Source organism: Lytechinus pictus, chromosome 16 (assembly GCF_037042905.1).
Source record: "Lytechinus pictus isolate F3 Inbred chromosome 16, Lp3.0, whole genome shotgun sequence".
Classification (NCBI taxonomy): Eukaryota; Metazoa; Echinodermata; class Echinoidea; order Temnopleuroida; family Toxopneustidae; genus Lytechinus; species Lytechinus pictus.
The window spans coordinates 24,439,241-24,457,295 of NC_087260.1; the positions used below are offsets into that span (position 1 = coordinate 24,439,241).

Genomic DNA, 18,055 nt, shown 5'->3' on the forward strand with positions numbered 1-18,055 from the left:
TATTTTGAATGTCGCACAGTGGTTAAGACAAGACAAGCTGGTAATGAAATGACATTGAGAGATCCAGTGCTGTAAGTGCACTGTCAGAGGTAACACTGATTTGAAAAGAAAAACAATTCAGTGGTGTTGGGATGGTTTTCCTCTTCAAATCAATGCATCCTTTGACAGTAATCTCACTTCTTATGGATGGTGAAAAGAGGTAATGATTCTAATTTAACTATATATTACAGAAAAAAATAATGCTAGTCTGTTAGAAACATGATAGCTAGTAATGTGTCTGTACACCTTGTCTTGACAGAGAGCCATTTCACATTAAAAAGAAAATATCTATTTCTAAAAAAAAAAAATCCCTGATTTTTCAATTTTAATGGCATCACATTTGCCATCAAGTCATACATCTTATTAGTGGGCTAAATAAATACATGTACACAAGTCATAATTTCACAGAATTGTTTCAATATAATATATCACATACATGTATGAATCACATAATTGATTTGACATGAAGCAAGATAGACATAGATAATCACAAATCAGGATCAATTCTTTAAAAGGAGGGTAAATAGACATTACTGCATTCAGAGCTAGAAAGATTGTATGAGCTAATATTTTCATACTCCTGATAAAGATAATAGTATAGACAATGAAAAGATAAGAGAGAAAAAGAGGGGAAATAATAAAAGTATAAAGAAAAGATCAGAAAAATACTTGAGAGAGGGGAGTGTTGAGAGGAGGCAAAAACGAGAGAGAGAGAGAGAGAGAGAGGGAGGGAAAGGGGGGGGGGCAAACAAATATGACAGTTCAAGGAAAATAAAGAATAGAGAGAAAAAAGGGGGAGGGAAGGAGAAATAGGCAGTACAGAGAGACAAAGAGGACAGAAATAAACATGAAACGGGACATCTTCCAAATTTGGTGACGATTTAAACAAAAATTGTGCATACATACATCACAATCTCTGCTCGATAATAAAGACATTTTATGTCTATCACAGAATATATAATAATGGCAGTGACTTTACAAGCATAAACCATATGAGGGTAGTAACATACATAGTGAATTTAAATAACACAAACACGATTGTCACGCTGCCAGTCACAAATCTGACATTTGAGAGGAAAATAAATCCTTTATCGATACCCTTAATGTTGTCTTTAAATGATTCACAGAACAATATTTTGGATTGTTCAAAACTGAGTTCATATGTTGATAGGTTGTTTGATTCTCGAGTGTCTTAGTAATGACAATCAAGCACTTTTCTTAGCAGATTCCTGAATTTGTCTTTTCAGCCGATTTATCAAAAACAAAAAAACAAGAAATCTGATTCTAAACTTCCTCCCCGGATCTGTAATGTCGTCAATGATCATAACTTTTCTCTTTTGCATCACATATTTTTTCCTGCAAAAAATATTTATAAGTACATGAATGTATATGAATACAAATTAAATAAAAGATAACTTTACAGTGAAAAAATTTCTTTGTACAGAGAAGAGCTGATCTATCTGATCATATATAATAAATACTGTTTAGACATTTCAGTAGTGCTACAACAACAAAAAAAGGCAACACTTGTAAAATATGAGAGAGAAAAAAAATAATGCTTGAATGTTATCCTTTCTCAGGGGACTATCATCTTTGGATGACGTGACATAAGCACAGTATCGTGAGGAGAGTGAGGATGAGATAGGAGCCCACCAGTCTTTCAGCTGCACTGTTGTTTCCTTGTGGTCTGGAAGGCTCTTCAATGAGGTTAGGATCTGATGTATGTGGATCCTCACTGGGTAATACTGCATGGGGAAAACATGAACAACAACAAATACATCAATATTAAATTTAATTTTAACTTTATTTCACAAGCCAATAATCCAAGGAAAACAATATACACATGTCAATATTGTATGCATGTAGAGCATACATGTAAAATATATATTAGCAGAAAAAAGCAGCTCATCATTGGTATAATACAAATAAACATTTATATATTTCAGCAAAATACACAGAGGCAAAGCCTTCATATGCTGCAAAACACTTCCCATGAATTACCTTTGGACTTGACACAAACTGTCAAAATATAGAAAATAATCCATCCAAAAACTTATGCAGTTGCCCTATTATTGCTAAGGTAATAATCAGAAATGAAATGTTAATCTTACCTGTATTAACTTTGATTTTAATGTCGGGAGTCTGGATGTCAACGGCCACATTAGCTCCGCCTCCAATGCTGGATAGCGCTTGAAGTTTTACAACGTATCTCGCTCCGGCTGTCAGGTTTCTGATCACATACCATCTTTGAGTCTGAAGAAGAAAAATAAAAGGGTATCAATTAGAAATTAGTTCAACGCTTAAAAGTTCGGAACCTTGACTTTGATTCATAATCATATAATGAAGTCAACTGCAAGGTTAGTGATGGAAAGACGGCCTTGAATTTGGCATGCTTGCACATAAGAATCTCACCAACCCACTTGGATTCTAATACAGTTCATTCTTTCTTATGTTCTAACAAAACAATTTAGAGTCAGCAATCTAAGACAAAAGATTGGTTCATTAGGTTAGCCATCAATAAAATTGCTGGGCAGCTAATAAGATAATTCATAAGAAGTATCATGACCCTTCCCCCACCCGAAGGTAAAGGTGATACTAACTTCCCTGAAGCATCCAAGAAGCAATACCAGTACCATCAGGATGCCCCTCCCCCCAATACACCTTCTTCAACCCACCCTAAGGGGTAATTATGACTGCATCGGATAGACCTGACAAAGGTTTGACCTTGGCCCAGCAGATTCAGTACCCACTAAAACCCCCCCTCCATCTCTCATCCACCCCACCCTAAGGGATAAAGCAGATACCTACCTCCCTGAGCAGTGTGGATATGAACTCTTCTCTCTCAATGGTGGGTAACGCAGCATGGGGTAGTCCCGACGATGGTTTGACCTTGGCCCAGTAAATCCGGTATCCGCTAAGAGGGTACTGGGACCGGGTCGGAGGGGCCCAGGTGAAGTTAGCGCTCACTGTCTCCCCTATTCCGTAGGTGTAGGACATGTTGATAGGGGCGCTTGGGATATCAGGTACTGAAGAGAAAATAAGAAAAAAAAGGAATATAGGATTAATCAATTGTGAATCATGGAAAGTCAAATTTGGAGGGTCGTTGAATATAATTAATACATATAATATTCATTTCTTGTATAGTGCAAATCTCTTCATGCTCTAACACCTTGTGTTTCCAAATAGATTTTGAATATTATTGAATGAAATTAACATAATTGTTCATAAGACATTCACATTCAGTTTTCTTTTCACTCGAGAATGAGAAGAAAATGCATTTTCAAATTCATAATTACAATCATAAAATTAAATATAAGTTTTATTACAGGGTTCAAGTATAGGATAATTGCTCAGATTTTTTGTTTGAAAAAAAAAATAGGTTGAGCTCAACCCGCCCCCACACACACACACAACTAAAAGTGAAAGTATACACTTTCTTGCATTATGAAGGGAGAAAAACAGGGAATGATAATTATTTTCAAATTTGATTCAGTTTTGATCTTTGGGGAAGAGATTTCAACAAAGTATAGGCCAGTTCTATGGAAAAATCCTGTCACTCAATTGATCAATTTGTGAGGTAGTCATCTACAAGAAACACAGCAAATCGCTACAAAATATCAGGAAATTTATTCCTTAAACACAACAAAATAAGAACTCCAGGCATCTATTTCCTCTACATTATTAATTACTCTTGTTGCCATTGGTTACATGTTGAGAAAAACAAGCCCCACACTTTTGACTTGTGTATGCAAATCCTAAGCAATCTAGACAGCATCATTATCACACCCCCTTGAGACCTCTTCTATAACAATCCCATTCTAAGTATCTTCTGGCCTTCTCATTAACCCTTATGATCCTTTAACTACCTATCTCCCTCTGCTTCCTATCTGCACCGTCTTGGGTTTAGCATTCAAAGTGTTAATGACCCAATCCCATCATCCAGTCCATTTACTTCATTGTAAAACGCTGATGTGTTTCCTTTCTAAGGTTCTACGAAAAACAGGCCCGATATCCTCCGAGAATAGTCACAACGGAATAAAAACCTGGACACCGCATCACTTGTAGGGATTACCTCGCCCTTTCTTCTACCCTTCTACCTATAGCAGTTAAAGGCTTTCTATGGATCTATATTGATCACTATTTCCTCTTCAAATTTACAACAATAACATTATTTCCCACTTCCCAAAGTTTCGAAATAAAACAAACAGTGGCTAAGCAATCAGAAGTGCAAGAAAACTGAAATTACACAAGATATTCATCTTACAAATGACTTTACCGCTTACTATATTGGTTAAAGTTAACTTTGAATGCAATATATATTGGTGTAGTTCGTTACCTAATATCCCCCCAAAAAATAAAGACAAAAATACATGTTTGCCTTTACACTAATTTGAGACCACATGTCATCAAGACTTATAACTATTATAACTTTGCCAGTATTGTACTTATATTAAAACCTTGATTTTGACTGGCCACTGAGCCCTGTTACTATGGTAATTGCCATAATGGAATGGTTACAACTCTTAAGAAACAGGCCGCTGGTTTCTTTATTCCTTGAAAATCTGAAAAAATTGTAACTTTTTACCCATCACCCATACCCAAATCACCCGAGTCACTTGGGGTTGGGTATGGGAGTACGTGACCCGTAAACCCCACCCCTGAATGACTGGGCTATCTTAACATGGGGTATGGGCATCAACAATAGTTGGATCAGGAGCGCATAGTGGAGGGCAAGATAAGGAGATTATTTCAGAAAGAGGATAGATGGTATTACAGATCCTCCCAAGAACTCTTCTCGTATCAAAGATCTCAACAATGCAAAGCACTGCATGGTACATGTACATATATGTGTGCTGCATGGATGCTAGGTTCATGCGTATATACCTGTATATGTAGTATTGCACCATTAAAGTGATTCCTTGATGATCTAATGTTCCTTGCATCTCACTGAATTAGACCTTTTCTTTCCTAATGCTACGGTCTCAAATAACATTCCTATCGCCGTACAAACAATTTTTATACATAGCAATAAATGGTATGAAATCATTTAGCGGTGTTCATAAAGGTATTTGTAACTGGAACATAATTTGGCGATAATTATCAAGTTGGAAACAATAAAAAAGAGATCAGGGACCCATTTCATAAATGACCTACAATTATGGCAACTTTGCCACAATGCAACTACCATGGAGACCTTTATTATGACTTGTTGCAGAGCCCTGTTACCATGGAATTTGCCATATATGGAACAGGCCAAGAAAGCTGTAACCAACCCAACCCCCTCCCAACAAATGACAACACTACCATTATACACTGCGAATTTTTAAAGAATTATATGAATATCTTTTTCAGCATGATATATCAACTGCATGAAAAACTACATCGGGTAGAGCATTATTGTATTTCAAGCGAGGCTGATGGTTAAAGATTTTAAATATGATTAAAAAAAACACATATGGAACAACTACCATCAGAAGGAGACACAACAACGGAGGGGTTCTAAAATGGCACCATTCGCGTTACCACGGGAACATGGACCACTACATAGCATGTCACATCACGGGTGATAATACAAAGCTTGTTGGATCTAGCCAGAACTTCATTGTAAGAAATTAAGCTTTGAAGAGGGCAAAGCTTTCTAGAAGGTTGTTCCCTTTTAATATCTGAATAGCTTAGGTAAAATGAATAAGCTGGAGTTGGATGCATTTTCATGACACTGAAATGTCTGTTCGGCTATTGTACGATTAAGATGTTCTATGCATAAGTTATCCAAACAAATGATCATGTGCACATTCCTTTTAATATTTCAGAAGCTGGAGGAATATCAAAAGGAGAGAAAAGGCAATATGAAAGAAGATAAGGGCAAACATTGAGAAGTGAATGATTTGTGTAAACTTTGTAGGTACTAAACACACAGGTGCCCCCCCCCCCCATACATATGTGATAATTATATCAATATCATTGCAACATTGCAGAATTATGCTTAAACTAACTCTGCTTTATTAATTCAATTCTTTTGGGAACACTTCTGTTCAACTTAGGAAAATTTTTGACTAAGAATAGGATATAAATACATTTTGCATAATCTGGTGTGAAAAATTGCCTCGACTTGGTAGGTCGACTTTGCAAGTTTAACTACATGTCTATTTATACATGTATGCATGTGCTGCAAGTATATTCAATGACAATGGCATAGTTTAGGAATGCATACAACAAATTCCTGCGGTTACTTGCACCTCACGAGGAAGAGATACACCACACCATGAAAAGATTAGACAAGCACCCAACAATCGGAAGCTTGTTAGGTAACTTGTAACACTTCATAGGTAGGAATGCATTGGGGAAATGAAGGGGCTCGGGCGGGAGGAGGGGTGATGAAGAAGAAAAATAGGTATCACATAAGAGAGAAGTTTAGAAAAGAAGATGGGAGAGAGGGATGGGTAGAGGATATTGTGGAAGGGTGAGATGCAGAGAAAAGAGACAGGGAGTGAGGAAGATAAAGAGAGGGTATTTGGACAGGATAGAGACAGGGGCCCGTATTCTGAACTCGGGTTTAAATTAAACTCTGGTTTTAAGTTGTGGTTCAACTATGGAAAGCCAGTTGTTACATAAATCTCTAACAGTAGAGGTTCAATGTATCAACTCATTTGACTCCCAAAACATTATAACTGCCTGGGAAGGATAAGTATGACAACTATCTTCACCATTAAAGAAATAGTAATGAGCACAGTAAACATGAGTAATATGAGAAACAATTACTGTAAACAAATATTGATACATTTGGCTTCCCATAATTTTAGCACAGAGTTAGACCATGGTCTAAGTTAAACCGACTCTAGAATACGGGCCAGAGAATGTATGATAAGCAGAGTCAAGTTGGGAGGAAGAGGGGGTACATTATGGAAGGAAGAGATGTGATTCAAAAAGATAGAGGGATAGAAAGAAGGGGATGTGAGCTATCTGACTGAAAATGACAGTTAGGAGAAAGGTAGGTACAGCGGCCCTGAGATAGAAAGATGAACAGAGAAAGAGAGTGAGAGAGAAAGATATAGACAAAGATTTAAAATAGAAAGATGAAGGCAAGGGAATGAGAGATTGAGATAAAAGAAAGAAGGGGGGGGGGGTGAGAGAGATATGACCATTGAGCAACAGAGTTCTCAATAGGAAGAATGGAAGGATACTAATCCAGCCAATTGATGATTATCTCTTCTTTATACAGAGCACTCACCTTGGGGAAAAGCGGTTTAAAGTTAGAGGAAAGAAAGAAAGAAAGAGGGGAGAGTAACAAGGAATTGATAAAAGGGGAAGGTACGAAGAGTGAGGACGTCATAGCATGAATATATGATAAGATTAGGAATCTCTACCTAGGTGTAAATGGGTAACCTTTAAGATGGGGGATGGGGGGGGGGGTTGTGGTTTGCATAGCAATTGAGTCCTCAAACTCTAAGTGGAGAAAGTGCATACACTGTGTGCGGGCATGCTAGGGACTGATGACCAGGGTAATGATAGTTTTTATCTGTAAAGCACTTTGAAGAGTTGTACTGATGTATAATAGTGCAATATGAAAGCGGAATATTATCCTAGAGTAACATGAAGAGTGAGAAGTGAGAGAGACGAGAGGGAGATAGGAGAGGCAGAGAAGGACAGAGGAGAGGCGGAGGGGGGTGGGATACCTGGTCATCTATGCCAGGTATCCCACCAAAGTAATGGTATTTTTTATGAATATGCTCCTTGTGAAGGTGATTTCATTTTTTAGTTTAAATACGTTAGAATGGTAGATGAATTAAATAATTTTCTCTTAGATAACTGGCAAATGGCTGAGTAGATTACTGCACATATACTGAGTGACCCCTGTCCATGTCCACGCTAAGTCTAAGATGGAATCACAGCATTCTGAGGCGTGTGAAACAGGCCGGGTTTTGAAAAATGCTTATCGATGTTCATCAGTGAATATTATCATATAAATATGGTATTAGCATGTATAAACGGGGTCTATAAAATAGCATGAAAGAGGGGAAGAGAGAAAGAAAGAGAGAGGTGGAGGTGAAGAAGTTTAGAGAGAAAGACTCGGAGAGTTTACAAAAGGCCTAATCTATGTCTGTATTATAAAGGTAAAGAGGTGAAATCTGGACTAATCTCCTACTTAATACCCCTACTCTCAGAAATCACAGCCCTTTGTCCAACCAAGAGGATATTGGCCCTAGGGGCCGTCAGCTATGTCCAATTGAAAAAAAAATTGGAATATTTAAAGCCCTCAACCTGGGTTACTAATCGCCCCCTTTCTTACTTCCATCCCCAAAAGAGGTGCTTCCACTACTGCCAACTCGAGATGAAGTATTCCTTATTCAAGGAATTACTGATCTCTGATGTACAGATGTCTCCCAAGCACCTGATCCTTCCATTCGGTCTATCCTTAAATACTAATGACCCTCTTATAGCATTCTAACTGCGGATTCGGATTGGGGAAGGGGGTGGTGGCTTTAGATGAATGCCACCCATTTTAAGCAAGATTATCTCTTTTATTGCTTAAAAATGAAGGGTTTTTTCCATTGATTTTCAGTCTTCCTTTTTTACCAAAGAAATTGAATTAAAAAGGCATATTAAAAAGTGATGTTTAAAATGGAAATTCAAAAAGGGGGTTATTAAAAACAGATATAAAAAGGGACATTTAAAGGTATATTAAAAAAGGAACATGAGAAAGTAGATGTCTTCAATCATCCTACATGTAAGTCATAGGCTTCGCCAAGAATCCTAGATACTATTGGCTAATAAACTCCTTTCTTAAATTGTATATCAAGAAAAAAATCTAAAATGTAGGATATGAGATAACAAGACTTATAAAATATAGGGATCATTTAAGGAATATCTGTAATTGAATGCTGAAAATTAAAAGATGATATGTGATATTTAGTAATTGAACAATTTAAGATTTTTAATAATTCAGACGGTATGTAAATTATCAGAAATTCTGATAAAAAAATATATATAGAAAATTCCACTCAGAAAATGACAGTGATTTGCAAGAATCAAACTTGATAATTAGACGTTTGGTTAAGTTTCTTGCAAAGAATATAGGTTCTGTTACTAAGTTACGGTTAATCCACAAGTATGAATACCCGCTGTATACACTGTATATTATTTTTTTCCCGGAAATATCTTTAGAACTTACTTGGTGTAGGACAGGTCGGCCTTGGCCCTCTGGAGATGACCTCTGTACAGGGAGGGGTCAGGATCTGGATGGTTGAATCAAACGGACCCCAACCATGGTCGTAAACTGGTCTTACCCAGACTTCATATGTACAATCAAATGACAGATCATACAGCTCGAACGATGTGTCCTGTGAAAGATAAAGATATAGAAATATATTAACACTTAATATATTTGATTTGACTCTATAGGGAGTCATGTGCATCGTTTGGTGCCGATTGGTTTGTCAGGGACCTGTTTCATATTAAAAGACTTGCAACTGTTGAAACTTTGCCATTATGGCAACTACCATGGTAACAGGGCTCAGCAGCCAATCAAAATCAAGGATTCCATGGTAGTTGCCATAATGTAAAAGTAACCATAATTGTAAGTCTTTATGAAACGGGCCCCAGGTGTGTGAGGAGAATAGTAATGATGAGAACTCTTGATAGCAGGAGTCTTGCTACACGGAAAGGGGGGGGGGGGGGGTGGCAGACTTTCAAGTGACAAGGAAAAAAGAAAGAAAGAAGAAGAAAACAACAGGAAAGAAATCTATTACTTGCTTGTAACAATATACAGTGTAACCTTATGTTTGGCTTTCAAAATAAAACAAACCAGTGAGGGATAAAAACCCTTATTAAACTCATCATTGAGTCACATGTTTCACACCCCTCCCCACCCGCAAACCCACATAAACCTTGAATCACCTATTTGAAAGCTAGATCATATTGACTCTCTAATACTTGTCTGATTGTTTAGAAATTTATGTCCCAGGTAGAAGAACTAGATCCTCTGAAGACCCACTTAAATTAACATATCCAACGAAAAGAAAACAGACCGGAGATAGAACATTCACTGTTGCATCCTCAATGGAATGGAACAAACTCCCTCTCACAATAAGAAAATCCCCAAAAATTGAGTCCTTCAAGAAGTCCCTTAAAACCCTTTTGTTCTAGGCAACTGCCTTCATTTAATATGTCATTCTGATTTTTTGTTTGTATAAATAAGTTAACTGAAATTGTGAGCGCTATGGGCCATGTGGGAAAAGCGCGTTATAAATGTTGAGTATATATATATGAGTATATATATAACGATATTACGTTATTTCAGTTCTTGTCTCTGTGAGCTTTATTGTATCCCTGAGGAAGACGTATGTTTAACGTCGAAAATTTGGAATTCAAAATAAACTGTTGGAACTAAGTACAATGCATTACCACTTTGCCTCATGAGTATATATATATATATATATATATATATATATATATATAAAACCTATGTTATCATTCTTCAAACTATATTGGGGGATCAATCCTGCTAGGGTGAACAAGTCAGATTGGTTCAGATTTGTTTTCTCCAAAGATTCAGAGACTTTTACTCCATTGGCAGTAATTTTATAACAAATTGATATTTTACACCCAAAATCAATCTGACAGATCATTTATGAGATAACTACATGTTGTACGTACTACATGTCAACCATCATGCATGTACATGCTCAATATCTAGCCTCTATAAAGCCAAAACATGCAGTCTTTGTATGAATAATAATAATATACAGCATTAATATGGCGCCCTCTTTATAGTCATTTCATATTCAGAGGTGCACTCATTAAAAAAAATAATCCAAGCTAAAAACAAGCTAGAAATAATTAAAGGCACAGATAATATATTCTTCACAAATATAACGATGGCCAAATAATTGGTTGGTGAAAAGTTTGTTTGGTAGTTTGACCTGGGGTCTTTAGCAGAGACAACTACAAAAATCAAGCGCAATTCCCCAATGCACGCTTTTCATTGGTTGAAAATAAAGTTGTTTCATGGCTGCTACGGACCCCAGTTCTTATGCTACCATCACATGCAAAAACAGAGGATTCATTAACTTCTGTCTTTTTCATTACAATACTTAGAAGTTTTTGTGACCATATTTTAATCTCAGCAAATGTGCACATAGGATAAAGAATAGATTGTGTATTGTGATATGAAATGGTACACAGCAAATGATCAATATTTAGAATAGTGTTTGTGTACAGTGTCAACACATCATCAGAAAGTACATCAATTCAAATGTGAACACATCTACCAACACAAGTGCCAAATGATAACACTAACATTCTAGAAATATTGTGAAATTAAAAGCAGTCTACAACTTAAAAGTCAGCCAATTAAAAAATAATAAGGTCTGATTATCTCCTGTTTAATCTAATATCTCATATTCTCATTATATCTTATATCTAATATTTCATATTATTTTCTCTATATATTTAAATAGAGCAGATCATAAATCAATAATTAAAGAACAGAATAATACCAGTTAATTGAAAAATAGTTCATGCACCAAATAAAAACCTATGAAAGAAAAGGATGCATGATTTTATTAAATAAATGTAATATTCATGCAAAATAAAGCAATATTCCATGAACTGAAAACATGCATGCAAGCAGGTATCTGCATATAAATCTTTGAATAAAACAGGTATAATTTTCACACCAATGCTACAACAAAATAAACGGGTTTATTTCAAGTAAATCAATTCCTCCACAGAATGATAAAATGCCAAATAGTTATTATTGTGTGTACATATGATAGGACATTTTAAACATTTTTTCTGATATCATTATTGGTTGTAAAGAAAAGCTGCCAACTGATGTCAATCTAATTAATAGCGGAATTAAAATTAATGGTCAGAATACAAACAAGGAGTGAAATTTGTCTCTATGGTTGAATTGCGATCAGTTCAGGGACCCGCAACAGTTATCATTGTAGAATTTTTCTTACGATTGCATTGACTATAATGCATAATCATGAAAATCAAGCGTAAGACTAATCACCAACTTTTTTGTAACAAGACCCAGATGAAGTTATACACCCAACCCAAAGTAAGTTAAGGCAAGCTATATCTAGCTCTGCTTTATAAAATGTAAAAATGAGCAATGAATATAAAACTGATGAGAATCCACGAAGATTGTTAACATTTTGAATTGGATTATGTGCAATCAGCTTTAAACTGTAATCTTCATGTCAATATTTTAAGCGCCTTAACCAAATCCTATATATCCTTGCGCATAGCAATGTCTCTTTCTGTTAAAAAAATTCCTAAGTCTTCCAAAGTTTTTAAATCTTAGTTTCAGACATTTTTATCTCTTCTCTCTCTCTCCCTCTCTCTTCATCTATTCCCCTCCCCTCCATTGTCCCTGTCTTCTTTGCCCCCCCCTCTATCTTTAACTCTTGTCTAATATGCAATGTTATGTTCATGCTTAACATCTAGTACACCATGCATATAGCAACATGCTGTAAATGCTAGTAAATCACTTTGGTGTTAGTAAAATGCATGCTTAACTGATTATTTATACAGATATCACAATGATGCATAATATTTCTACAAGTTCCTCAAATAAAAAGTCAAAATTTCTGAAAAATAAGATCTGATTTGATAGGGTGGTACGATTGGCTGAGCCCATATTTGCTGATACATTATAGGGATTGTCATTGCTTTCATTGGCCCAAATTCACAAAGGTGGTTTTGAAAACCCATGGTTGAGTCCATGGTTTATGCAGATTTCCTGTATAAATTACGCTTATTGTAGCACGTATATTAAAAAATGTCAAATGCTGATGCGCGCTTTTGTCACAGTGCGCCAAATTGACGCCTGTTACCATGGTTAGATACGCTATTTTATTCATGAGTCCACAGTTTTTTATTCATGAGACCACTCTTCAAACAGTAGACTCATGAATAAAATAGCGTATCTAACCATGGTAACAGGCGTCAATTTGGCGCACTGTGACAAAAGCGCGCATCAGCATTGGGTATTTTTTATACACGCGCCCGATACGTGTGTGTGTATTTGAGTTTTGTCAGACGTGTATCAATCAGATATGATTATTTACGTCTGGGACCGACCTTTAACGTCACCATCCGAAAGACGTGACCGGGGCTCGAACCTCGAACCTCTGCATCAATTTGTAACTTCCCCACATAGCTTGGATTACAGGCGCACGCCACAACGCCCGATACGCGCTGCAATAAGCGTAATTTATACAGGAAATCTGCATAAACCATGGACTCAACCGTGGGTTTTCAAAACCACCTTTGTGAATTCGGGCCATTGAGTCTGGTAACAGCGAATTGTCATCTACATCCCATGAAAGCTCAAGTCAAGACAGACCAACTTGAATGATTAATTGTGTACAACATAAAACAAATGTATTATGCTTTGCACTGATATGCAAGAGGAAATCCATTTCAATTGGAGGATGGCATGATGTCACTATGGGTGATTACAAGATCTGGCTTAGGGGTTGAAAGTCTCCTACATGTAAGTGTATTTCACAAAGATTTAAGTACGACTTAGAGTTGCACTTACATTGCCTTGTTGTATGCGTTATAAAAGGCATGGCTGCATTGGTCAGACCATGCCAAGAAGACGCACACTACTGCGTATTGATCAATAGGATTGTGCGTCTCATATCGTGTATGCGTTGCCATTTAAGTGCGGCTCTAAGTCATACTTAAATCTTTATGAAACACCCCCCAGATCTATACTGTCATGTATTTGTAATCAAGTCCATTACCAAGATCTAGAAAACATACCAAAGTTATATGACAAACATCAGAGTATATAGTAAAAACTTTGCCCCAGAAACGAAACATTTGATCAGATTAGCTTTGAATGCACGCCAACAGGCTTCAGATGCTATGATATCATATCCAAATCTCTTCCAATTTCCGATCATTTGGCCCCTGCATGAAAACACATAAAAATCACCATCGCTCCCATTCAGCGTTTCAGAACTATTCATGGTTTATTAGTTTTAATTCTAAAGGAGTCTCAACAAGTCTATTCTGCCAAACGACTATCAATTTTGATTAATGCCTCGATACATGAGTCAGTCCGTCTAGTCTATCATATCCAAATCATTAACAGTTCATTGCCATGGGCGCAGTGCCAAAGAAAATATACAAAAGATTGCATGGTCTAATAGGAGCAAATATATCTTTCCTTCCATTATAAGTATTTCATACATTGCAAAAAAAATTAAAGCAAAATGTACAAGTACACAGAGATATCAATTCATGCTAGTTACACCCAGCATGAAAGGATCATCATTAGTAGTTTAGGAGAATTTAGAGAAGACATACGACTCAGGGCTCTACACTAACCCTTTTTTCTACTGGTCCAACCTGATCATGTCGGACCAGTACATACCCAATTTTTCCATTTTTTACTGGTCCAAACCTAAAATTTACTGGTCCCAAAAAATAAAGAAAAATATAAAAAAGACTCAAGTTTATTTTGCTGTCTTTTATTGCTTATTGTTACCCCTCCCCCCGCAAAAAAAACAGTACACACACACAACCCAGTTCATGATAGCCATTTTTAGAGACGCCAGAGCCATTTTTATAATTTAGAAAAGAGAAGAAAACATATTTTGTATCAGTTAGATATATAATCTTACTGGTCATGTCGGACCAGTAAATCTGGCTTTTTCTGAAAAGTTACTGGCCCGACAGCAATTTTTACCGGTCTGGGACCGTAGGACCAGTGCTAGTGTCGCGCATTGCATACGTGTATGATACAGGAGACAAATTCATTATTCTCTCTTCGGACTTTTCCCTCATCCCCCACCCTTCCACAAATAAGGTTTCACAAAAACACAGTTCTCCCGCACAGGAAGACATTCTTTTTCCACAAACCTGAAATTTTACCCGTTTTGGTAGGTTTTCACTCGTGAGCCATTTTTGTTGTGATCATTAGTTCACAGACGTTACACTCTTATGGGCAAGGTTGGAAAATTCAAATATGAAGAAAATTATTTTTCATTACAGCTGAAAACACTGATTTTACATTATCCCTCCACATCAAATGCAAACTGGCTTTAGTACAAGAAGGGCATTAATCAAAGTAAACAGCTTGAACTAAAAACTTTCTGGAACCAAGGAGATGGTGGCTTAGCATCAAATCCAGAAGGTATTAAAAAGGGATTATAAATGGATAAAGAAAACTAGATCATTTATGTCATTTCAACCAAATGACAATCTCACAGGAATACGAAATAGAATTAAATTACTTTTTGGAGGTAGTTAGTCTGACTATTCAGACTCTAATACATGCCACGGATTGCCAGACCTTCATAAGTATGGAACTCGTAGATTTAATGAAATTTGGGTTCACAGCCCCCCCCACCCCCCACCCCCTAATACAACGTTAAGAAATGCAATGAAAGGCATGTAATTAAATTAAATGGCATTCCTCTTTCATTAACAATAAATAATCATAATTTTCATTTTAAAAGGAAAGCAATAATTAAAGTCTCTTTTCACTAAGTCTACCTGTGCGCATTTATCCATTGAATATTGGGAGATTTGAAAAAGGGCTCTCACAGAAAGGGATTACAGGCTTAATACAACGGGATTAAGCCTGCTCAAAAGGGCTTCTTCAGAAGAGCACAGACCAGGCAATGGAAAAACCCCTCAGGGCATCAAGTAGAGAGATCGGGATCTATTCATCCTTAATTCACGGAGCAGAACATTAATAGAGTAATGGCGAGGATTTAGATGCAATATTCTTTGACGCAGCTTTAGATGGGGCTGAAGGTCGGTTGTCTTGAATACCATGTCACGATACCCCAGCCCTTGCCGTTCCACCCATGCTTGTTCCACCCATTCTTTTCTTCCAAGGGTTTTTTTTTTATGGGTGGGGGCTGAGCAAACACCGCCTGACAGCCCCTATAATCAAATCTTAAGCACCGTGGAATATGCTTTATCGATTGATATTTCAATCATTCTTTTTCTTCTGACTACCGTTAAGCTGTGACATGACAAACAGTTGACTGGTTCCATGATTATTTTAAGAGCTTAGCTTTTATTTTCCCACAGTATTAAACCATCCTCTTAACAAACATCCATTCATTCTTTTAAACTTCTCCTTTATTGTATTTTTAACTGCAGAATATATAATTCCTAAGGACAAAAGAACACTTGCATGCAGTTTAATTATTATAATTCTACCATTTTTTCTTTCTTTTAGAGAGAGAGGGGGCATCTGGTAGTATCCTAAAATGATGAAATAAATGAAGAAAAAGTAAAATTAGATGTACTACAAGTACTCCAACTAGGAAAAGATTGCACGGATACCAGACCTTCATTTACATTTTTTGACAAATTATTGGTGCTGCCAGGCCCTTAACCCCCCCTCCCCTCCTTTCCACAAAATTCTAAAATCAGTGCTTACATCCATGATATATAGGAGGCCAGCCAAAAATTTATTTAAAAAAAAATATTTTCGGGGGCTACTTCTCACAACTTGCTGCCTAACTCTGTAAAATTGGATAAACTTTAACATTGTGGTGAATGGGGATTTCCAGTGCTCTTTTGAGCATTTCGGGGGGGGGGGGGGGAGGGGGGCTAAATCACCCTCAGCCCCCCTGTAATTTTTTTTACCTATAGAGGACATTAAATTCCAGAAGCCTTTATTTGAGATTTCTAGAACAGTGAGTGATAACAAATGATTCTTTATCAAGAGATGCTTTGAGCAAAAATTTAAAATATTATTACTGACCTCGTTATTAACGAACTCGTCTTCTAAATATTTTTTTATAACATTCTCTTATTCCATCTACCCCTAATCTGTATTTTAAAAAAAATGTGTTCAAATATAAAGTGGTAGGATAGATGCAATTCATAACATATACATGTAAGGTTACCGAAATACAGGACAGCCTATCAGAAACAACATCACAGAATGATACTCGATATTCGTATAAGATAAAAATATGCACTATCAACATGGATTAGATATTTGATGAAGAGATAACAGGGGTAAAAGAAAAGTGAACCAGGACAAATATTTTGAAAATTCACAAAGTTACTTCCACATTACGGGATAGAATTCTTGTTCGCCACTAGGAGAGGAGTGTGAAAATCAACACAGTCCCGTTGGAAATGGTCTTACACTTTGCTCATTATTGTTCTATTCATATTACTCATTGTAACTTTAAAAATAAAATATTCAAAGAGAATATTGTGTAATCAAATGAAAAAGTGGTGTGAAAATAAAAACAATGAAGAATAGTGTTCTAATTGCCAAAATGCATCGCAATTAAGAATCCTAGAGGCATGTATTATCGAGTCCCTTCAGACTCTCTGTACAGAGTTTATTGTACTCCTTTGAAAAACAGCACAAGGTGTTTTTCTTACATTTTTTTACATTACAGCTGAAAAAAAATATAACTGGCATGCAAGATGCTAAGTTATCGTAATAATAGAATCTATCTTTTTGCAGAGGTTAGTGGTTAGAATACACCCACAGCATTCAATGTGAGTATGAACAGCAGAAATCCTATCAAGAAACAAAAAATACTAATAAAAATAGGGAAGGAGATTTTACATATTCTAAATTTAAGAGATCCCATGTGGAATAAAATAGGAGAGACGACCTAGTTTGTTTATTATCCATGTATGATTTAAACATAAAATGCATGAAGAAATGTAGATGCAGTAATAATTGTCTTGGATGGCATGCAGATTGAGGTGATAATGAAGGCACATGCCAAAAACTGAATTGTTTGGGGTACCTATAGCTCCCTGGTTGGTACATGTTTTACATATACAAAGGTTTAGATTGCTTTTACCCAAGTACCAGTTATCGCTCAAAACAAAGATAAGAAAATTGCACACGAGGAGTAATTGATAAATAGTAAAGTTCAACGAAAGAGCACTTCAAAATCCTCTATTTTCTGAAACTTTTAAAGCTCTTTTTATTTCTAATTAGTTATTTTGAACCCCCTTCGTGTACGTGTAGTTAGAGCCTTGAAGATTGGGATTGACA

At 36.3% G+C, this 18,055-nt stretch overlaps 1 protein-coding gene across 1 annotated transcript in view; it reads right to left on the reverse strand.

Moving 5' to 3' along the window:
- Window positions 1–436: 436 nt before the first annotated feature.
- The window catches only part of LOC129279534 (anosmin-1-like), a 38,152-nt gene continuing 20,533 nt past the window's right edge, over window positions 437–18,055 (reverse strand). The window contains exons 11-14 of the mRNA XM_064110961.1: window positions 9,209–9,377; window positions 2,848–3,065; window positions 2,151–2,292; window positions 437–1,784 (exon numbers count right to left, since the gene is read on the reverse strand). Coding sequence (XP_063967031.1) covers window positions 1,627–1,784; window positions 2,151–2,292; window positions 2,848–3,065; window positions 9,209–9,377 — 687 coding nt within the window. The 3' untranslated portion in view covers window positions 437–1,626. The remainder of the gene's footprint in view (window positions 1,785–2,150; window positions 2,293–2,847; window positions 3,066–9,208; window positions 9,378–18,055) is intronic.